The following is a 21,188-nucleotide window of genomic DNA, read 5'->3' as shown; positions in this document are numbered from 1 at the left end:
ATATTTTTATAGCTCAACTTAATTTTCTTCAAAGTCCATGTGTAACTTCTGTGACTCGAGCTACAGAGGTAACATAGGCCAACACCTTGCCTGAAAATTTTGTAAACCTACCGCAAATTAATAATCAGTTAAAGTGCACTGATCGCTTAGATCTATTAAAGCTAGTTATTTTACTGTACATAACTTACAATTCACACTGCAACGCAACAATGCTTTTTAGAACAGAAATGGCAGAAAGTTGTGTCTGTGTGTTGATGCTGCAAATACCTGGCCTTATATAGTAAGCAAAAACAAATGAACATGGAAAAGGCCAACATAGTTTACAGATGGTAAGGTGGTATATTCACTGATGTGAGACAAAGTGCAAGTAAGCAAACAGTATGAAAGCTCAGAGAGAATATCGAGGCTCGGTGGTGGATGATTGATACATGCAAAGGAGCAGTAAAAACCCCATTCAGTTCCACCAGTCAATACCTTTAATCAATGTGATTAGAATTCAGCTGAACAATTTCCTCTGGTAGCTATTAAACGCCTCAGTTTCACAAGGCTTCAGCACCACTCTCCACAACACAAATTCTACCGTAGAGAAAGGCCAGAGCAAGGAGACACTAGATGAGCCGCACAGTGACAGAAAGATAAACTGCTCCATTTGCATTTAGTGATGTACGATACAATATTCAGATAAAAATGGATGTTGAGCGGAGAGGAAACCAGGCATGACATATGAGGACCGTAAAGGGTCGGATCAATTCCCGACATTGATTTTGCCCAGTTTTTCCAGACATTTTTAGAAAGGCGTTGAAGCCGGTGGTCAAAGATCTGCTGACCAGCTTGCAAGGACAAAGAACAGGGGTCACATGGCTGTTTTATCCACTAACACAACGAGCTGACCCTCTATTAATTAGACTGTGCCTGCTGCACTGCACCACAAAGGCTTCATTTCTCATACTGCTTCTATAGATAATGTTATTAGTTTTTTTAATTTCACAGTCTATTAATGGCTAAGTATTTAAGGCTTGGTAGTGGCTAGAACTAGGGGTGAATATAAAATGTATACAACAGTATCCAAGACATGAATCTATAAGTGTGGGACAAACGCATAAGTCCAGGTTAATGATATTTTCAAACTTTTTTTAAATGTTTATCTGCTCCTTCTCCTTCTTCAGCTCATCTTTTTTCCTTTAGTGTTTCTGCTTCTGATTGCATCCCACCTGCTCATGAAGCTGTCACATCTTCCTTCCCCAGACATGACATGGGATGACAATCATTCCATTTCCCAGTAAAGTTGATCTTAATCTTAGGATGCGCTTATCCCTCTAGCTTTTGACCGTAATAGTGTGGTACTGAGCAGTAATGCAGTTTGAGGGCAATGCATAGAGAACACCAACTGTATATGTAGCAGCTCATAATTCAATACTGTCCGAGCGTGCTGTATGTATACGGCGCTAAACACAAGCAAACTTAATAATGATGTTGTGAAAAGCGGCGTGACGAAACCTCTATAGAAATTAAAGTTCTAAAGTCATTAGAGGCTTTTTAAATCTATAGAGCTAATTTGTTTCAGTGTTGCAGGTGGGTCTAAAGAAGCAGGTAGCCAGAGGAGAGCTGCTCACAAAGTCTCAGAGGGAGGGGATGCTAACCTACAATGAAGCCATGACAGAGGCCACGTGACTTACGCCGACCGCAACGAATGTCTCATTTCTTACGCTGCCGAGCTTAAATGTTAATTGCAACAAATTAATTGCAACAGCAACAATAAACCTTATTGGATTATGCTGTAAAATTAAAACAAGCAGAATCGGTCCGAGTGGCAGAGCAAGAGAGAATAAAAGAAAAGCAAGAAAGGCCACGACTAGAGTGAAAACATTTGAGTAAATGAGAAGGAGACGATGTGACGCTTTGGATGACAGATTGAATAAAGATGTCAAACAGTCATTTCCACTGTTGCTGTTTGACAATTCCCCTGCTTGGTGCCACATATGCAAATGACCCCTCTCAATGAGTATTTCCCCTGAATATTTTATCATTTGGAATCATCCAGCTCTATCTGTGGACACACAGTGTTCATTTATTTTGTCACATTGCAGCAAAGACAGACGTAATTTCTGTAAATGAGAGCAATCGCTGAATCTCACACAGAGCTTAATTGGTCTCTGATCCAGTCCCCATACAAATTCTAATGTTGCAATAATCAAAAAGAGCACCAAGCAGCCTGTCTTTGGTAATGAGAAGTCAACTGACATTTCAGTAACAAGTAGAAACAGACACGGTCACACACACAGGCATAAACAACGTAAAATTAAAATTATACAAGATAATTAAAGTTGGGCACTCGAGCGTGATAATGGAGCGCAGCGGAGATTTTTTTGATTTATCTATTTTTGCATAACTTTGCTTTCTTGGCACAAGCAGCCTAGGCAAGGCAACGGCACATCAAATGGAGGGAGAGTGCAGCAATGGGTAGCTCCTCTGCTGTAAATTAGCCACGTGGTTTAGCCTGCAGCGGTTCACCTTCAGAGTGAATTACACCATAGCCACGTCAAAACAATTGGAATGCATATCAAACACCTTCAGGTGACTTTGGTCTCCGGGGACCTAGTAATCTACCCTTCTGTGGCAGATTTTTTTGTTGAGTGAAATATTGATTTCGGCTCACCATTTTGTGAATGTTTACCTAAGAGGGACGAGCGAGGCCTAAGTGTCAAAACAAAAGGAGTGAGCTCATCTATCCTTTGGCAGAGAGAGTTTAGTTCAGCAGGATATGTGTTCACTGTAGCCTCCTCAAAGGGTAATGCACATTCATTTAATGGAGATATTAGGGACAGTAAAGCAACATTAACTGAAGTCGGCTTTACAGATAAATATGATTTTACAAATAAAGGGTTAGAGTTAGGAATGCATTTTGAAGACTTGTGCCCCCTTTTTTTTGCCTTTTTCACTGGCGTTGCTGTCAGAAGGGTTTAGTTAACACAAAATGGCAACACGAGAAAATAAACTCTTTCTTCACCTTTTTGCTATTCTACGTAGCACTCTCCCCCTAAGGTTTTAAATTGAGGCATACCAGCTTTCCAGATGTTCTTTTTTCCCGGGTGGTAAGGATGGCAGAGTCATTATAGAGGGTTACAGTATGTGCAAGCAGTTTGAAATGTAATCTTCAGTATGCGTGCTCTGCCTTAAAAACAGACTTTATTGCTGTCTTCAACTCTTTCTGTATTTTATGGTCCCACAGTAAATTAAACACGAGGTGATATTTATGATCTAACAGTTCATTTTGACCTCGTCAGCAAGGTAAGCTTACGAGTCTCAATGCAGTGTTTATTTTCTTGTCATTTCATTACAGAGCCTTTTCCCACCCTCCTCTCACCCTGCTGATTGAGAAGACGAAGCCGGGTTGACCGGAGCAGACGCCCATGAAGCAGAAGCGCAGCTGCCAGTAGAACCAGTGTTCGCAGATGAAGGTGATGAGAGACAGAGCCATGGCGGCGCCCAGCATGTAGAACACCCCAGCCATGTTGTCCACGTCCAGCTGGCTGGACATCACCTCGTTCTTCTCGTGGTGGCAGATCCCCGTCAGCCACAGGGACTCCAGCTCCTCCATCTCACCTGGATGGAAGACATGGAATGACAGTGAGGAGTTAGGGTGGGCAGATTAGAGGAAGGACAAAGTCAGGGAGCTGGTGTAAACAGATGGTGTAAAGACAGAAGGAGGTAGGGTGAGAAGGGTGGGGGAGACGTAAAGAGGTGATGGAGTAATAACAAAGGAAGTAGAGAGAGGCATAGATTGACAGAGGAGGAAGTTTTTTCTCCCAGACAGATTTTAGTTAAAGAAAAGGGTGTGAAACAGTGGGGATGGATGTAAAACATAAAGTAGAGAGGAGGGGTATGATGTAATAACAGGATGGGCATTGGAGGACATGAGGGATGGAGAGAATGATGCAACAGAAGAAGAGAGGAGAGGCGATGGAGAGATAGGCGGAGAAAGAGGGGGGTGAGGGTGGGTAAAAGTAAAATCCAGCTCTGAATTTTTTAGTAGCATTCATGGCAGACGGAGAAAGTGAAACACACACACCCCTCTGGTCACTGTTAATATCAATCTTATTTGCTCTTCTCCCTGCAAATAATTGCATGCAGGTGTCTGAAGATGGTTCCTGTGTCTCTAGTCCCTTTGTGGGTCACCTTCTGTTTCATCACAAGCTGTTCTCTATCAAAGCCGACAGCGGCACGACAGGCACTCGTTAATTAAGCATACATTCAGCCTTGGTCGCTACATGTCAGCACACCTCCTGCACCACCCTTCTGATGTATAAGGCTGGAATGTCTTGTTGTGACAGTTTGTTTGAGGTTAGGGAGCCATTTTGCTTATATTCATCTATTTTAAAGGTAGAAAAGATTCAAATTGGAAAATGCAATTTCCTCTTTTCCTTCTTAATGGGACACCAAAGCTCAGCTATTAAGAAGATAAGACAATTGTCCATGATTGGATATTAAATCCAGGGCAATCCTGTTTGCTCTAAAGGGTCTAATACTATAAAACATTAGCATAAACATTAATTAAGATAAATTAATCTGACCGTTAATATATAAGGCAGAAGAACCATGAATCTAGCATTTTTTTATTTTGTTCCTCCACAAACAATGTTTTAGGCCTAACCCATTCCATCCAATGACCATACCACTTGGACCCTTCCCTCCATTATCCAGGGGTATAGTGACCCTTTTCTTTTGGAGATCAAGAAGTAGTGGTCATCTAGACCCTCTGCTGGGGGCACTGGGGGCCATTTGGAGGTTTGGATGCCTAAAAGAAAAGGAGCACATACCCTAAAAAACAGAGGGGTAGGGTATGGCCAAGGGGAGGAATTTAGATTGGGCGTTAGAATGAAGAATGTGTTTTTTCTTTTCTACATACTCAGAAACAACTAAAATACTTATTTGAGCGATATTTGAATATCAGTATGCCTACAGTACAACCAGCAGCGTTTAAAGTTGCCGTACAGGTGTTGATAACCACACAGTCTGACCTCAAGACTTAAGAAGGCTCGTGAATTTCATCCTATTAATATTATTGTTTAGGCCTGTTCATTTCCTACAATTAGTAATTGAACTGTCTTTGAAAACTGTTACAGTGAATAAATAATGTACCAACCTTTGTAACTTTGTAACCTTAAAGCAATGTTAGATAAATATGAAGCATGTATATGACATTTCTGTCAGGGAATTTGTTTTTCCAAACAAAAATGTGTGCTGTGCAGTTATTTCTTCATACTCTATTCTGGTGGCATAGGCATAAGAGTTATATCGCTCTTCTTATTAAAGCTTCGCCAGAAGTTAAAGGTATTTGCTGTTGGAGGACAGCTAGACTCTGTTTCCTATATTCCTACTTCTGTTCATTTTCTTAAATCTAATAACTAAAAGCAGGCCTTGATGTCAAAAGTAATATGTTTAAAGATTCACATTCCAGGATAGAGGAAGAATTAACTGTTTCATCGCCAGAATGTCTGAAATAATGCAACAAGTCTTTCATTGGTTCCAAGGGGGAAAAGGCCATCAGGCTCAACTGACTTTCTATTAAACAGAGAATCAGAAAAATTGCCACCAGAATTGCAGTTTAATTTTCAGGACAGCTGTGATGTATTTTTTGCTCAGACCTGCGTCAAACGAACACACACTCCCTTCCAACCTTCGTACTGAACCACTGGGTTCTCTGCGTGAGCCCGGTTGGTTTCTAGGCCAGCAGGAGTGGAGTGGATGGTGAGGCGTGGCAAAGTGACTTTGAAATCCTGAGAGGGGTGAGACATGGGCGCTCGGTTCCTGTATTAACGCTGTTGCTGTGGCACAGGGGGATGTTACTGCAAGTCGACCCATATTCATGTGCAAGCAGACACGAGGAAACGGTTGAAAAAAAGTTGGGAAAATATAAACTTATCAAACCGATGATCAATAAGTGAGAAACAATACAGACAGAAGACTTTAAGTGGATGGTATGTAGGTTGATAAAAATAAACGTGTGTCAGAAACTCTACACAACTGTCCCTTTATCGCTGTAACACACACACACATCCTCACTTACACATACAGATACTCTCATTTTCAGAGGGCTGACCCATATTCACATGTGCGCACAAACACATGCATGTACACTAACCCGCATGCACAGTGTTGAAATACACCAGGAGCTATACTGGCACCCCTAATTGGGACACACTATAGTGGGCCCCCGGAGGGTCTTTGGTTCAGGATGCTCACAACATGCTGGACCAAGTCCAAATAAGCTAGCTACTGTACATCACACACACACACACATACACACACACACGTGTACTTTCTCAATCACCAAACTTCTGCTGCATATTCTATTCTGCCAGTCAATTAGCGTTAACAACCATCCATTGTTGTGACAGTTTGATCAGTTTATGATGAAGAGTTGCTTTTCAGAATGCATGAAATACTGTTCGATAGTATTCTATACAGGGTGAAGATGGACATTGGGAACACATTTCATTTCACTCGTTCACATACTCATTAATGCTAAAGCCAGAGCTGGAACGAGGTGAATTTCAAAAGCACAAACCCTGAACAGTCTCCCATAAAAGACAAGTACGATCGTAAAGCAGAGGGTCCCCGAAGTGAAGCTGAGTCTCAGTTTATATTCCTAATGGCTGTGTCTGATCTGTTTTTGTCTGTATTTGAAATACTTCATATGAGAGTGGAATAACTGTACATTTGACTTGCAGACCCAATTAGACACAAATTGTTGCATTAACATAATTACAGTTAAATTAAACTGCGTTGGAGATATAGTTCTTAGTGGGTTCATAGTGGCCCACTCATAAGTTGCAAAATTAGCTTTTAAAAAAAGTAAAAGCTCAAAGCACCACCTCATTAGTCAAACATGGTGGTGCATCTGTAAAGGTCTAAGCACGCATGGCTCACAGTGGAACTGACGCACTGACATTTGTTGATCCTCTGCTGATTGGAGCGTCGACACGAATGCAAAGAATTGAGGTGAAACAGGAGCTCAATTTAAGCCAAATGCATCAACACTGATTGCATGATGTTTCTTCACTGGGCACGACAACAGCCCTGAACATATGAACAAAGGAACCAAAAAGCTTTTTTTGTATAAAGAGGTGAAACATTCACCACTGGCGGGAGTAAATGCTGTGTTAGACAGCACTGAATGGTGTTTGAGGGCTCGAGACTTGAGGCATTCATTGGTTTATTGGACAAGTGTGTCAATTTAGTTTTTGTTTTAACCCCCAAACATCCAATTTATAGGGCCACGTATCTTACACAATGAATAATCCAACGTGGCGAGATGCAAGGGTTGCACATGTATTAGATTTGAAGCCTGAGAATCACAGCTATCACTACATATCCCTACAGCAAAGTATGAGGCTGTTCATCTAATAACGATGGGTAAATCAAGAGCCTGGAATTAGTTGTTAAAGGATTGTGATGGATTACTACAACTTAGTTCTTATTTCTGGAGGTTGTTTCTGCTGGTAGTAATAACACTGTACTTACTATGTTCATCGCTAATATTCAAGAATGAGGTAATAATTCTAATAAACTGAGCGATAAACCAGTCACATTAGAAACAAGTGGCATCTGTGCCCATCTGTCATTTTTTAGAGTGAGTCACTGGTTCAACTCTCAGCACTTGACGCGAATGATGCGCAGTTTTCCACTGCCATGAAGGATTATCTTCAATGCTCTTTTAGGTGTATTAAAATTCTGATTTGCCTTAAAAAAAAAAGATATCGTCTGTTAACTTGTCAGCGGCTTGTCCTATTGTCCTATTTCTTTCCCTTCTCAGATTGTTTTTAGTTTTTTGCAGCGTTGCCATTCTGCCAGATTGAAGCAGATTTCCTGGTGAGCGCAGTGTTATCATCACTGACAAGTCATTCAAATAACACCATGTAAAATAAGTTTGAGTCATCCTTTTATATTTGCCTCAAGGTCAGGGAGAAGTTGCGATCCCTTGCATTAGCTGGTAAAACATCGCCTTATCTTTGTGACTGTCTGATGCGTTTTTAAGTAATTAAAATCCTAATCGCACCAGCACAGCTGTACGCACGACAGAGCCCCTGCTCGCTCAGTGCATCAAACTGTGCAAAGCCTATGAATAAAACAGTGCAGGAAACAGCTCGTGCCCTCACCATCTCCAAAAAGCTGCAGGATGGCCAGGTCCACATGTCTCTTCCAGAGAGACTCCTTCTGGATGGCAATGCCATACCCGGTGGTGGCAAAGATGTAGCCGCTGCCAATGGTCACCAGTTTGCAGCCCTCGTCCCTGCCGGCCATGTAGTTCAGTACAGCTGCATCGTAAATGAAGGCATCTAATTTGCTAAAGAAAAAGGGGCGAGAGGGAGAAAGAGAAAGAGAGATAGACAGGTTACAATTAATTAGCACTTAGAAGTCAGACATCACAGCTACAACATTCCAATTAACCTGCTAAATAGCACTAAGCCGCTGATAAGGATAATAGACTTCCACTTGGTTTGCCAAAGACTGGAGCTGGCACGCAGAATGGTGAAAAAGAACGCCTGATGAAAACCGAAGAGGGGGAGTGAAAGTATTATTGGGGTTATTGAGCTGCAATATGCTTATTTGAAGAGAGGCATAAACAAGGTATTTAATATGGGTTCATATTCTCAGAATCCCTGTTTTGTGCTGCTTTTGATTCCCTTAAACTGTTTCATTTTCTTGTTTTCACACACTGCAATAAAAACTGTGTTAACACGCATTAAGCAAAGACTTAAACATCTAAAAAGATATCTGCTTCAATGTCTTTTTTCATTTATTGACTTTTAAAGTGTGAAATGTTAACATAAAATTTTCATTTTGGCACTCTTAGAGAAATGCACAACATGAGCACCACTTCTAAACATCGCATCAGGTGGTGCAGGCACATACGGCTGGTGCCATATAAAGTAATATGCTTCTCTTCGTTACCAAGGTGGTGTTGACGCCACAACTTCTAATATTCTATCTTAAGTTACATCTGGCTGTCTGAGCCATTTCTTTACCTAAACCTAACAAAGGATTTTTTTTCCTGAACCTACACAAACAGGAACAGAAAAGATAACACTTTTTGGGTCTTTTTATACTGCTTTGATTTAAAGATAGTTTATGTGTCCTCTACAACAAGGAAGTTCACTTACTGTGGCCACCGGCCACCATTTGAGATGATGTGTTCACATTGCTCAGGTTTATAAACAGCCTTTTTCTTGCTCTTCCTTGCAAACCAAGCCAACAATCAGCCATTGGACACGTCTTGAGTGTCACTGATTATCTGTCTCTAACCCGTCATCACAACTGTCAGACCTGTCTACATCTTTTTTCATCTTATTCAACTTATGGAATAGGTGCGATGCGAGGAAACCTGGGAGGGAACCTCTCTTCACTGCTGGTTCTTCACTTTTATTTGGTGTCTGATAGCCCTAAACTTGTTTTTAAAACTATACTGAATTAGCCAATCTCTTGTGAAAGTCCTCACCCAGCCTTCAGACTCTGCAAAGCTTCGTTGACGTTTCTCTGATGGAACTTTGTCATGTAGGAGTGCATTTCTGGATAGTTGTTCCTAATATTTCTCTCAGTACTCCCGTTGGGAACGGTGCCGAACCGAAACGGAGGTGAAAAGTCATTGGGACTCTGGAACTAAACAACAGAAGAAAGAACAGAGAGACAGGCATGAAAAAAATGTTCCTATCTACTTTTAAGGGTACAGTTGAGAGTGTCAGAGCATCAACTAGAAACCCTTAAACCTTACCTTTTTGTCAGAGAGACCCGATACCTGGTCCACATATTCCTCCTGGATCATGAAGGCAGCCAGGTTAGCAGTGTAGGAGGCCAGGAAAATGACAGCAAAGAAGGCCCACACTGACACCATGATTTTACTGGTGGTGCCTTTGGGGTTCTGCACTGGCACAGAATTGTTGAAGACCAGACCCCACAACAGCCAGATGGCTTTACCAATGGTGAAAGATGGGCCGTGAGGCTCTGGAGGAAACAGGGTGAGAGACTTTTAAAGAAGGCGACAAATCAGAATTGTTTTCTGAGCCAGCATTTGGAACATAAATACCAAGCTGTTCATAAAGCCGTGGACTTTTTGTGTAATTAATGTATATATTGTTATCTATTTGGGATTGTGTTTGGTTAATCAACAGGCTGCCGTTATGCTCTGATAAGCAGTTGGTTCATAATGTTTGTGTGGGTATGTGTGAGCGTGTGCGAGAGGAGTGAGCGAGCATGTGGGTGTCTATTGTTGTAGGGAGCTTTTGTAAATGGATAAAAATGACTTCATTGTGCAAAACATTTCTTTGAGAAGTTTAAGTGCATTAAACTGTGCAGTTGGTAAATCATATAAATCATTCATAGGTTACTGCATCAAATCCTTTAACTCCAAACTTCGATCTGTGCTCTTCACGATACCAAACTCCCACTATGCTCCAAGCAGAAAAAACAAGGAGCCACACAGAAGAAAACAGTGCTTTAGGGAGGAGTGCATCTTCTCCAGAAGATGATGAAGGATGAGAGGAATGAAAGAAGATAACCATTGTCTATATTTAGACACATCAGAGATAGAATTGTGGGAGACATTGATTTTTTTTATTTTTCATGTCTCATCTTTTTTGGCAAAGGAGATCTTAAACAAAACTAACCCCTTGCTGTCAGAGCTAACATGTGACTTTGAGAAATATGGAAATTAATGCAAATGACTTGTCCAGTGTGAAGAAAAGCAGGACAAGTGGTTTGCTGAGTGGTATGCGCTGAGATACAGCTCCATAAGATAAAAAAAAGCAGGGTAGTAAGGAGGAAGATGAGGAGCAGGAGGAGGAGGAAGAGGAGAAGGTGATGGGAACAAAGGCATTAGGTCAGTGAGAACGGCTGGTCTATATGTGGAGGCGGCCTGCAGAACATTTGTATGTCTGTGTCAGTCTTTGTGCATCGCAAAAGACCTTTGTATACTACAGTCAATGCTTGTGTTTTTACAGAGAGGAAGCATCATCTGCCCAGCATCTGAGCTAACACTTGACTGCTCAGAGGAAATGACTAGATGGAGCATTACCCTTTGTCTGATGGAGCAAGTTACCTGCCGTCATGCTCCTTGCATACTTCTGAAGCCTCATTTGCAGACTTCACGGTCAAAGATTCTTTATTTGATTCTGATTCTTCTGAAAATGTGGAAAATTGGTGGACATGTAGTATTTTTTTTTCTTTTTCTTTTATTCCATCTGTGATAGTCTCACAACTACTACTACTACTGCTTCTCCGACCACTAATACTTCCACTATTTCTACTAATAATACTAATAATATTGATAATGACAATCTAAACAGATAACTAAATAGGCATCAGACAAGCACATCCTGGTTCTGGAGTTCTGAAGTGCTTAATACCAAAAACTTAATGAGATAACCTTAAAAGTTTGTAATTTCCTTTAACTAACTACTTAAGCCTATTTTTCTAAACTTACCTCTTTCTCACCCTTAAATTCAAAAGCATCACAACTAGAAGGTGTAAATGAAATACAGTAAGTCATCTTGTCCCACAAGGCCGGAGTGAGATTTGAAATATATCTCGACTTCAAATAAAAACGAGCAGCTAGAGTGTAATTTTCAGCCTTGTAGGAGGTACAGTTGTTACGTCATCTTTTCTAAACATTCTCACCAGCTGCTCAAAGCACATTTGTTACAACAGAAATCAACCATGAGCAATTCTGCACCTATTTGAAGCAAACAAACACACCGTGACCTCCTCTGTGTAACTGCTATATTTTGACAACCTTAGAAAATTGGGTCGGCTGTGTGTATGGTTTCATCATTATTTTTATCTTTTAAAGATCTATAGGGGGGGGGCATTATATTACAATGCATTAACATAAACAATGTGATACAATATGACCAAAAACACTCCAATACTACATGACACAACACGTTTTGATACGATACAGTACAATGAGGTACAATGCCACGGGGAAATTTGTGTTGGACTCAGAGTTACAGTCAAAGATAATTTCGACAATAAATTGAAGACTGTTCCCAATGCCGTACAAAACCTCGTCCAGCCAAAACAAATAACACATATTGCATATAAGCCTATGGTAAAACACCAGAAAGCTATTGCTCTGTCTCTTTAACCTGAAACAGATTTGTTTAAAGCTTTAACAGAGGTAGTGACAAAAGACCTTTTCAAACTGACTGGGTTTACAGTGAGGGGAAAAGCTCATATTCTGTGTGGAGGACATGTAATGGATCTGTCAGTGTCTCCTGAGCAGAGAACAGGCTTCTCAGACGAGATAGTCATGTGTGTCAGAAGCGTGATCATTTGGACCAGGATCACAGGAACATCTTCCCAACATGTCAAAGAAAATCTTGTATCATAAGATTTGTTTGACTTTTGCCCCCCTGTTTTCTATTTTGAAAAAACTTTCATTTCTTGATAAAAGATTGTTTTTAGCTCATATTAGTGAGGCGTGATTTATGTGGTGAATTCGACCTACGCATGCCCTCCCGTCTGGTATATTTTGAGCAAAATGACTGAGAGCTGTGGAAGGCAACATGACTTGAATACTTGGATAGAAAATGCCTGCATACATTTATATTTATATCTTGAAACAGGTCACCCCCCGGCAGGTTGCATGCCTGTGTGCGTGTCTGCAGATGTGTTTTTGTGTGAGTTGAACTCGGGCCTCTTACCTCTGCCGTCAGCCAGACAGCGGTTGTAGCCCACAGGGCTGAAGTACTCGAATATAAACACAGCTATTGCTGACACCAGCAACAGCATCACGAACATCATCACCCACACATCTGCGCTGAAGGGCTCTGGAGGTTGAGGGGGGGGGAGAGATGAAGGGATGCAAGGAAGATGAGGGATTGGGAGGAAAGGAGTAAGGACAGACAGATAAGAAAATGAGAAGAGAGAGGGAAAGGGTTGTAAGGACGCAGAAGGTGGGGAAGAAACAAGGGGTGTGAGGAGGGAGGGAGGGAGGAAGAGTTTCAGTTGAGCGAGGGCGGCAGAGAGAAAGAGAAAATGAAGCGAGAGAGGAGAGGGTAAGAGAGATATGCAAATGCAGTGTGCCAGATTGAGAAGAGGAAGGAAGCATCAGTGAAATGAAGTAGGAGTGGGCAAAAGAAAGGAAAAATAAGCAGTTATCCATATAATCTTGCACACCAGAGTACCTCCTCATAGTGCGAATGCACAAAAGCTTGGCTATCGTCGCTCAGTGAATTCATGAAATCACATTTAGCTTCTAGATTCTAAAGGTCAAAGGGATTTCAACAAAAACTGCAGAATCTGAGAGTCTGCCTGGAAAGTTTATGGGACAAAAACCAGCTGATTATTATTCCAAAAATCTTCTAAATTTGGTGTATTTAAGTCACTAAACGACCAAATAAAACTGACAAAAGTAGTTTTTGTTAAAAAGAAAAAAAATTTGAAGAAATAGTCCTGGCCTGTACTTAAACAGCAATCACATCAAATTTATTGACTAAGAACATGATGATTTCACATTTCAGACCCAGTAGCTACAATTCTCCTTTGTGTTCAGTTTAAGATCAAAACATGTCCTCACAGCTCCTCCCTTGGTGCAACACCGTAACTTTTCTCTAGATTTTGATCGCTGGTTACTGCATTCCTCACCTAAGAAGGCCGAAGGGGAAACAGTGCCGTTACTGCGGGAAACCATGACGCTAATTCCTGTCTCGATGAAGGGAACAGAAAAGTCAATGACCTCGGACCTCTCCTCGTTGATGGTCAAGGATCCGACAGCCATGTGGGCATTTTTCAGCACCACCTATGCAAGAGGTGAAAGACAGAAAGAAAAAGCATCCATTATCCAGCTGTTATCTTAACATTGGCAATCCATCCATCAGCTGCAGAGGCCCTGTAAGGCATTGAATGAACTGTAATTTAAAATGTCATCTGTGTGAAAGCTTCAAGTTCTTCCTGAGGGCAAATGTCTGTGCTGTGGCAACAATAACAAAACAAACTTAATCAAAATGGTTAAGAATAGCTTCGATTCATAAGGCAGTGTTAAAAATAACAATCACAGACATCAGTTCACTTGAAGGTGGTTATGCGTTCTTTTCAAGTGTGGGTGAATTTTGTTGGAAAATTTGAAGTACAGAAAAAAAATGTGAGCATGCATACAAGAGACCAGAAGTTCTAAAGGTCAAATTACCAAGATGTTACCACTCCTGAGAAAGACTTTAATATTTCCTGCAAATTCTACTTTGTTGTGTTGCTTTAGGATGGGTAACTAAATGAGACTGCGTCTTTAAGAGGAAGTCTTTTGAATGATCACATGCATCAAGAGTAACTATAAGGTTTTAGCCTCAGCTCTTAAAACACTATCACAGTTCTATCACAGTTCTTCTTGTCCTTTTTATTAACATATATAAAGCATGCAGGAGATTAAAGCACTCTCCCTGTTAGCTTTCAAAATCTATTGAGGGAAATGCAGCTGATAGAATTTGATAAAACAGCAGAGGGGACATGTCAACAGAAAGTAGTTACTTTTCCTAAAAGCGGACAAAGAATTTAAACAAGGGAGCAGGGCAAAGAGAGGCATGAAAATGGAGGCATTGGAGACAAAGATAGAGCACATCGAGTAGAGACAGGCGGCCAACACACTTTCCACACAGAGCTATCGGAGTGGACACTCGTGATGCTCACCAGGGGACAGAAAGAGGGAGAAAGACAGAAGGAGGGAGGATGAAAGTGGGTTACCACAGTGGGTCATGGCTGCTTGAAATAGCCGGCCCAATGCCTTCCTCTACCTGCCTCCCTCCCTTCAAGACCTCCACACAGGTTGTATATTTAGTCCCAAATTTTATAGCCTTAAAGCGTGGGGGTAAAGTGGGACATGGCTGTCACTGTGACTTGATAAGGCATGTGAGACTATATGAGTCAAAACTCCAATGCTGGAGTTTATGTGTGAGCACATATGTGTGAGTCATAAAGGGAAAAAGACCTTTGCCCCCCACCTGTGAAGTGGAGCTTTACAGGCGGGGAGACTATTACACATCTGCTTTTGCATTATCTGCAATTTTTCTGCAAGTGTGTGTGTGCATCTGTGCATTTCTAGCCTTTCAATCATATTTATTCTGTCAGCATTTAAGTATGGATTTGCATTTTCTTTTGTGTGTGTGCCTGCCTGAATGTGCCAACATGTCCCTGGGGAAGAGGACGAGTGCATCCAGCAGTGCACTCACTTCTCATCTCACCGTGCGCTCTCACCATCTCCCTCCTACGACTTGTTCTCTCCGTGTTATGAAAGTGACCCATGTGGGTGTTATTGAGAATGATTGAGCGAGGATCTGCGTTTCGGTGTGTGTGTGTGTGCGTTGATGCGTCTTGGCTGGTGTATGTGTGTACCAATGTATTTATGCGACTCTCCTAGCGAGGCTAAATTTGTGTAGTCGAGTGTATAGCTTCTCGTATTCTAGATTAGAAGTCTTAGGTGCAGTACAAGTCAATGAAATCTACCACAGACTACCAGAATCGAGTCAGGACAAGGTGTAGGCCTTCGTCTGAGTATTCATTAGTTTTCTTTTCTGTCTTTGTCATAGTTTGCCTTTATGAAATGTGGCAAATTGTGTAAAAGCACTCAGCGATCTCTGTGAGTACGAAGTGTCAGTCCGGATAGTCGCCTGTTTGAGATATAGTGTAGTTTTGGCGGTGATCCAGCTGGAGAAGGACACAGGTCAGCCTGGTGAGGTACAGCACATGTCGAAACTATTGTGATGCGCATGATTAAACCGTATCAAGCTTCTTCTGTGATCACATACAAACGTCACTATGCTTCTCTTTATCTGTGTGCATGCATGCGTGTGCTTTCTCCTTTCTGTGACCGTTCATGCTCAAGTGTCCCTTGTCTGCATGTGTCTGTGTATGTGAGAGAGATAGATGAATGCAGTCCTTCCTTTTCCTAACGACCATTCGTTGGCGGAGGTGAGAAGGACAATGCGCATTACCGTGCTTTTAGTCAGGGTGATAGAGTTTATTACTGGTGACCACATTTACAGCTCGGTGCCAACAAAAGATCCTGGCGGGATGACTATAAAAGCTTAATGCAAGAAATGAAATGGGTCAGGTTAATGAAAATTGAGTATCAAATGTGTCATCAAGGGGAAAAAAAATGGACATATGATTTTGTCTCACTTCTGAAGGTTATTTGTGTGAGTCGCGTGAGGCTCTTAGCATGTTTCCAGCTTGGGACCATTAGGGAACTATTGATCCGTTTGACATTTACCTCATCAAGAAATAGACAAAATCAGTCAGCAGAAGCACAGCTGACTCTTATAGGCTTAAGTATTTGAACTGACTGTGACCCTGCTATTAGATCAATGTTGATTAGAACATCGTTTCAAGTCCAAAGTGAATTGTTGCAGCTGACTGAAATCTATGCACCCTAGAGCAAGCTAACTAACCTCCCTATTTTGGCCGTACTTCCAGTCATCTTGACTTTGACATTATAATCGAAAGTTTAGCTTTTAGATGGAGGTTCACAAAATTAGAAAAGAAAGACTCAAACACTTTGTTGCAAGATTTGTGCCCCATCTGACAGGGCGAAGGATTTCTAACGTGATCTCACGTGATCTGACGTAATCTCATCAGTTGTCACACAAGAATCCAGCAGTTTGAAAGCTGAACATTCATCTGAGAAAAGATTAACCCATGGTGGCCATGTCAGTGGTTATGTCAAGCATGATTTGCAGTCTCATAAAGGATTCTTTATCTTAATCATCACCCTTAATCATCTTTGGCAGTTTGGATGTAAATTTACAGAGCAAGTTTCGTAAAAGCATTAACATCCATCACAATGCTGTAAAACATTTAAATCCTGATTTTTAAACTACACAAGGTCACAAGAAAGACAGAAAACAGCATCTGTTCTTTTTTTCTTGGTGAATTGTTGTTTCTGTAATTATTTGCAGATCAAAAATTAATTCTGCAGCAATGCCAGCATCTCTGTGTACCAAAGCTTGTTTTGTGTTGGAACATCTCTCTGTCCTGAGCTCAAATATTTCACAGTCATTCCCCTGTCCTTCCCTGACTCGATGCCAACTATGCCAGTGCCTTCCTGCAGTGCACCCGGACGAACGGATAGTCCAAATTCCTAACACCATGCACGTTTCACAAAGCAGCAACATCGCTAATGGTGTCACAAAGTGTCAATTAGGTGCAGCCTTCATTTGCAAGCCTTGTCAACAAATTACAGATGAAACCGTCGTATAATTTACACATGCAGGACTTTGAAAGACACCAACAGGCTTTTATTTGTTGACCTTTAAAATCTGGCAATGACTAAATATTGTTCGTGGAATATATGCAACATGGGCAGTAAACACGAATGACTGATAAAGAGGGCAGCAAACATGTAAATAAGACATACAAACACTCCTCACCTCTCCCACCATGCCATTCCAGGTTCCATTGACTTTCTTGCCATGTTTTCCATTAGTGACCAGATAAAGGTCATAGGTAAATTTGACAGACTTGGCAATCTTCTTCAGGATGTCGATGCAGAAGCCTTTACAGCAGCGCTTGATGTAGATCCCTGAATCCTTCGTCTGATTACTGCAGAGACAGGCAGATAAATAATTAATTGATATAAAATGTACATCTGTCTGAACTGGCATTTACTGTTAATTGGACATGTGAATGTCTAGCACTGTTATTCTCACACTGATGAAGTGTGAAGTGATTCTGCCTCCGGCATTGGAAAGCTGCCATAAGAAACTAAGATCATTCACAAGCAAAATTTAGTCGGTTACCAGTTTTGTTAGTTTTACTGCTTTGATCACTTCCTTCTTTGGTGAATCTGTTAGCTATGGTGAGCTATGGCAAAATATTAATCTGTAACGATCTGAATTGATGTGTCTTAAGTGAAAATGTTGGTTTATCTAAGATTCGAGTCTCACATTGTTTTGATCTGTTTCCGGCAGGGTACAGTGTTCCTCATACAGGTCCCACTAAGCGGATCAACGTCTTCCACAATGACGAACGGAGCCTCCTCCAATGTCACAATGGACAGGTGGTCATCCTCGCTGTTTGCTGGCCCCCCATATAATTCATAGCGAGGCCACACATGGTACTTCATGGACAGGGAACCATTCTCCCATTTACCCACCTGCAGAAACATGCAGAAAGCAAAAGACACTCAGACTGCCTTAAAAATCCTACACACCTCAAGATTTTATTTTGTTATTTTTACCCGCGTCATTCTTGATGTTTTTATTTGGGCTGGCTTCATTGCAGCTACGGAGAATACTGTATGTATTCAAATATTTTCTGACTGAGACTGGATGCACCACATGCAACAAAACACACACCAAGAAAAAGAGCATTACCTGGTAGGAATCAAAGTGAAAAATGACTATATTTCTCACTAAAGTGACTTCAGTCTATGAAAAATAACTGCAGCTCTGCGCTCTGCACAGTTTTGAGACATATCATCAGAGAGAATGTCTGCCTTTTAGGCAAAACATCTGAGTTTTCTGCGCTTGATTGTGGTTTGTTCATCTCTCAACAACATCTCAATCAGCTAACGTGAATTTTATGACAGAAAGTTAATGGGAAGAGAAGAAGTGAGCTATGAATAAAGAAAGGAGAGGACTGGGGCCAAGAGTAGAAAATGAGAACAAGGTTAGCCAGGAGGACGGGAAAGAGCAGAATTCCGTCATGAGGGGAGGAGAAACAATGAGGCAAAGGTCCACAGAGACAGAGAAAAGTGGATAGAGGGATTAAATAAAAAAGAGAAGAGAGAAGATAATTCTTCAGAGAGAAAGGGGGAAAGAAGAGTTAAATGAGTGTTTGTGTGATGAAGATAGAAAGCTGAGGACAGAGCTCATTCAAATGCATGCAAATGTGGGCTCTTCTGTGGAGGAGTGTCCAGCTGTATGTCTGGAGGGCTCTCTAGGCCTTGTGGCCCTCCTCAGCTGAACAAGCATCACCAATTAGTCAATTTTCCCCTGATACCACACATAGAGCCGTACCTGGAGATATGTGCCCTTTCCTCAAGAAGTGCCAGTCAGTTTCATCAAGGGAAAGATGTGGGTGGAAGTGGTGATGGATCATTGTGTAATTAGACACAGTATAACAGGGGATAGGATAGGACAAGGAGCCGTGGTATGAGTATTTAAGTCAGGTTTGCACACATTTAAATATGTAAATGTGTCCAAACACGAGGCACTCCAGGGAGCACAAACTTGGCAACGCAGCCTGCAGTGGACAAGCTGAAGCTGTGTATCCCTGGGGCACAATGCAGCCTCTTTCTATCTGGACAAAAGGGGTGAGCGGGAATAAGTGATAAGAGAAACACAGATGGAGGTGGAGAAAGTCGAGTTAAGAGTTAAAATCAGCCTAGAGTTGAGAAAACGGAACTGGACACTACCAGAGTCTTTACACTACTTCAAAGGTGTAGTGAGTGGAGGGATAGTTGTAGAAGCTGAAACTCATTAAAATCCAGGAAAAGCGGTTCAGTTGGAAGTCAAGCTCAGAATTAAACATGAGCAAGAGAGAAGGAGGAGAAGGTGGAAGAGAGGAGAGCTGCGAGAGGAGAATGGGGAAGAAAAGAGAGAGGTGGGGGGCGGTAGGGGAGCAACTCACCTTGTTCTCTGATCAGAGGACAGAATATAGATTAGAGAGGCAGAAGAAAGACAGAAATACTGAGAATAAAGAACAGGGAGAGTCAAATGAGTCAGTCTGCAGGACAGAAACAATGAAAGAGGAGCATCAGCGAACATCGATGCTTGCTGGTAACTTGGCAGGTGGTGGGGTGCTTCAAGTTTATTTAATGTTGGTGATAAAGAGTGTGACTCAGGATTAATAGAGCTGAGTGTACAAACCATCATCTCTACTGCCCAATGTCAGAGACTTTTCTATTTTTTCTCTGTCTTACCAACCAATGCAATTTAAAAGCTGGATTCATGGAAAGAAAGCGGACTGAGTAACGTTTGACTGAATTATTTTTTATTCTTTCACTCATATAATGCACAAATGCAAGCCAGCCAATACTACTTCCCTCTAATAACTGAACTTTCAACCTCTAGTTTAAAGGCCTCTGGCACAGTTTCGTGCTCAAACCTTGCATCCTTTAAAATGGATTTTATAGTTTCAATTTAATCTCCCCATCTTGTACCTATAGCTGCTTATCCTTGAGGGCTACAGCCAATACCTGCTGAGACACCTTAGACAGACTGCCAGTCAATCCCTGGGCTGACATGTAGAGACAGGTAATCATTCAATTAATTCAAATTCGGCAATCAACCGAAGCTGTGTGTCTTTGTACTATGGGAGTAAAATGGAGTATGTATAGTGATAACTCACATGGAGATGATGCACTTATTTGAGTTTTTCTCATTTTGTAAATTCTTTGATTCTTTAGTAAATCTGGACGTACATAGCAAGAAACCAAAATTATTTTTTGGGGGAGTAACACCTTCAATCTGATTGGAGCGTGACGCTAAAGCCTTCGACATCATATGTATGTTAGCTAACACTCAATGTATGTTATACACATTCTGCTTTATGATAAAATTGTAGATTCTGTTTTTTCAAATAACATCCATAGATATCTGAATTAGAGACGTTCCAAACTGATCTCATGTTGCAGCGTAACATGTGATACGCTGCTATTAAGAGATATGTCTGGAGGTGTCTGCTGTGTGGAAATATTTTCAAATGGAAAACCAGAAAAGTCCAATAGTAGCTTCAGAGTGCTGTAAATAATAATGTCTGCGATTCGAGTACTTTAAAAGGCAGCAGTGACAGAGCTTCTTTAAATGCAACCATTTTAATAAGGCAGCTACATTTCAAACGACCTGACTGAATACTAGATGTTTTCCTCAGCTAACCTGGGCTAAGGCTTGGCTGAGCAACACACACTCCAGGAAATGTTAAATGAAAGAGAGAAGTCTCCACGGGACAGCAATAACGTAAAAGGAACTAAGGAGAGGGTGATTGATTTCATCGCTCCAGATGACCCACTCATTACTGACGGTGAAAGTAATAGTTTTTAGTGCTACGTGAGTAGTTTTTGAGCTTTATGTAAACATTTGACATTTTAAGGTGACTGGTTGTGTTTCTTTTAAAAAATGAAAGAAGAGGGCCATAATAGCCACGCTGTGCCAAAAGAGAGGAAGAACACGGACAGAATTGGCACATCCATAATCTGAATT

General features: G+C 41.3%; 1 protein-coding gene across 3 annotated transcripts in view; it reads right to left on the bottom strand.

The window, feature by feature from the left end:
- Window positions 1-21,188, bottom strand: part of LOC140273642 (glutamate receptor ionotropic, NMDA 2B-like) — a 110,361-nt gene that overhangs the window by 7,695 nt on the left and 81,478 nt on the right. For all 3 annotated transcript variants that reach the window (XM_072369264.1, XM_072369265.1, XM_072369266.1), the window contains exons 9-16: window positions 17,931-18,139; window positions 17,415-17,586; window positions 13,645-13,798; window positions 12,702-12,827; window positions 9,773-10,002; window positions 9,500-9,660; window positions 8,160-8,347; window positions 3,365-3,603 (exon numbers count right to left, since the gene is read on the bottom strand). In XM_072369264.1, coding sequence (XP_072225365.1) covers window positions 3,365-3,603; window positions 8,160-8,347; window positions 9,500-9,660; window positions 9,773-10,002; window positions 12,702-12,827; window positions 13,645-13,798; window positions 17,415-17,586; window positions 17,931-18,139 — 1,479 coding nt within the window. The remainder of the gene's footprint in view (window positions 1-3,364; window positions 3,604-8,159; window positions 8,348-9,499; window positions 9,661-9,772; window positions 10,003-12,701; window positions 12,828-13,644; window positions 13,799-17,414; window positions 17,587-17,930; window positions 18,140-21,188) is intronic.

This window comes from Leuresthes tenuis, unplaced genomic scaffold (assembly GCF_036924035.1).
Source record: "Leuresthes tenuis unplaced genomic scaffold, fLeuTen1.0.hap1 SCAF_17, whole genome shotgun sequence".
Taxonomy (NCBI): domain Eukaryota; kingdom Metazoa; phylum Chordata; class Actinopteri; order Atheriniformes; family Atherinopsidae; genus Leuresthes; species Leuresthes tenuis.
This window is presented reverse-complemented; position numbering and strand designations above follow the sequence as displayed.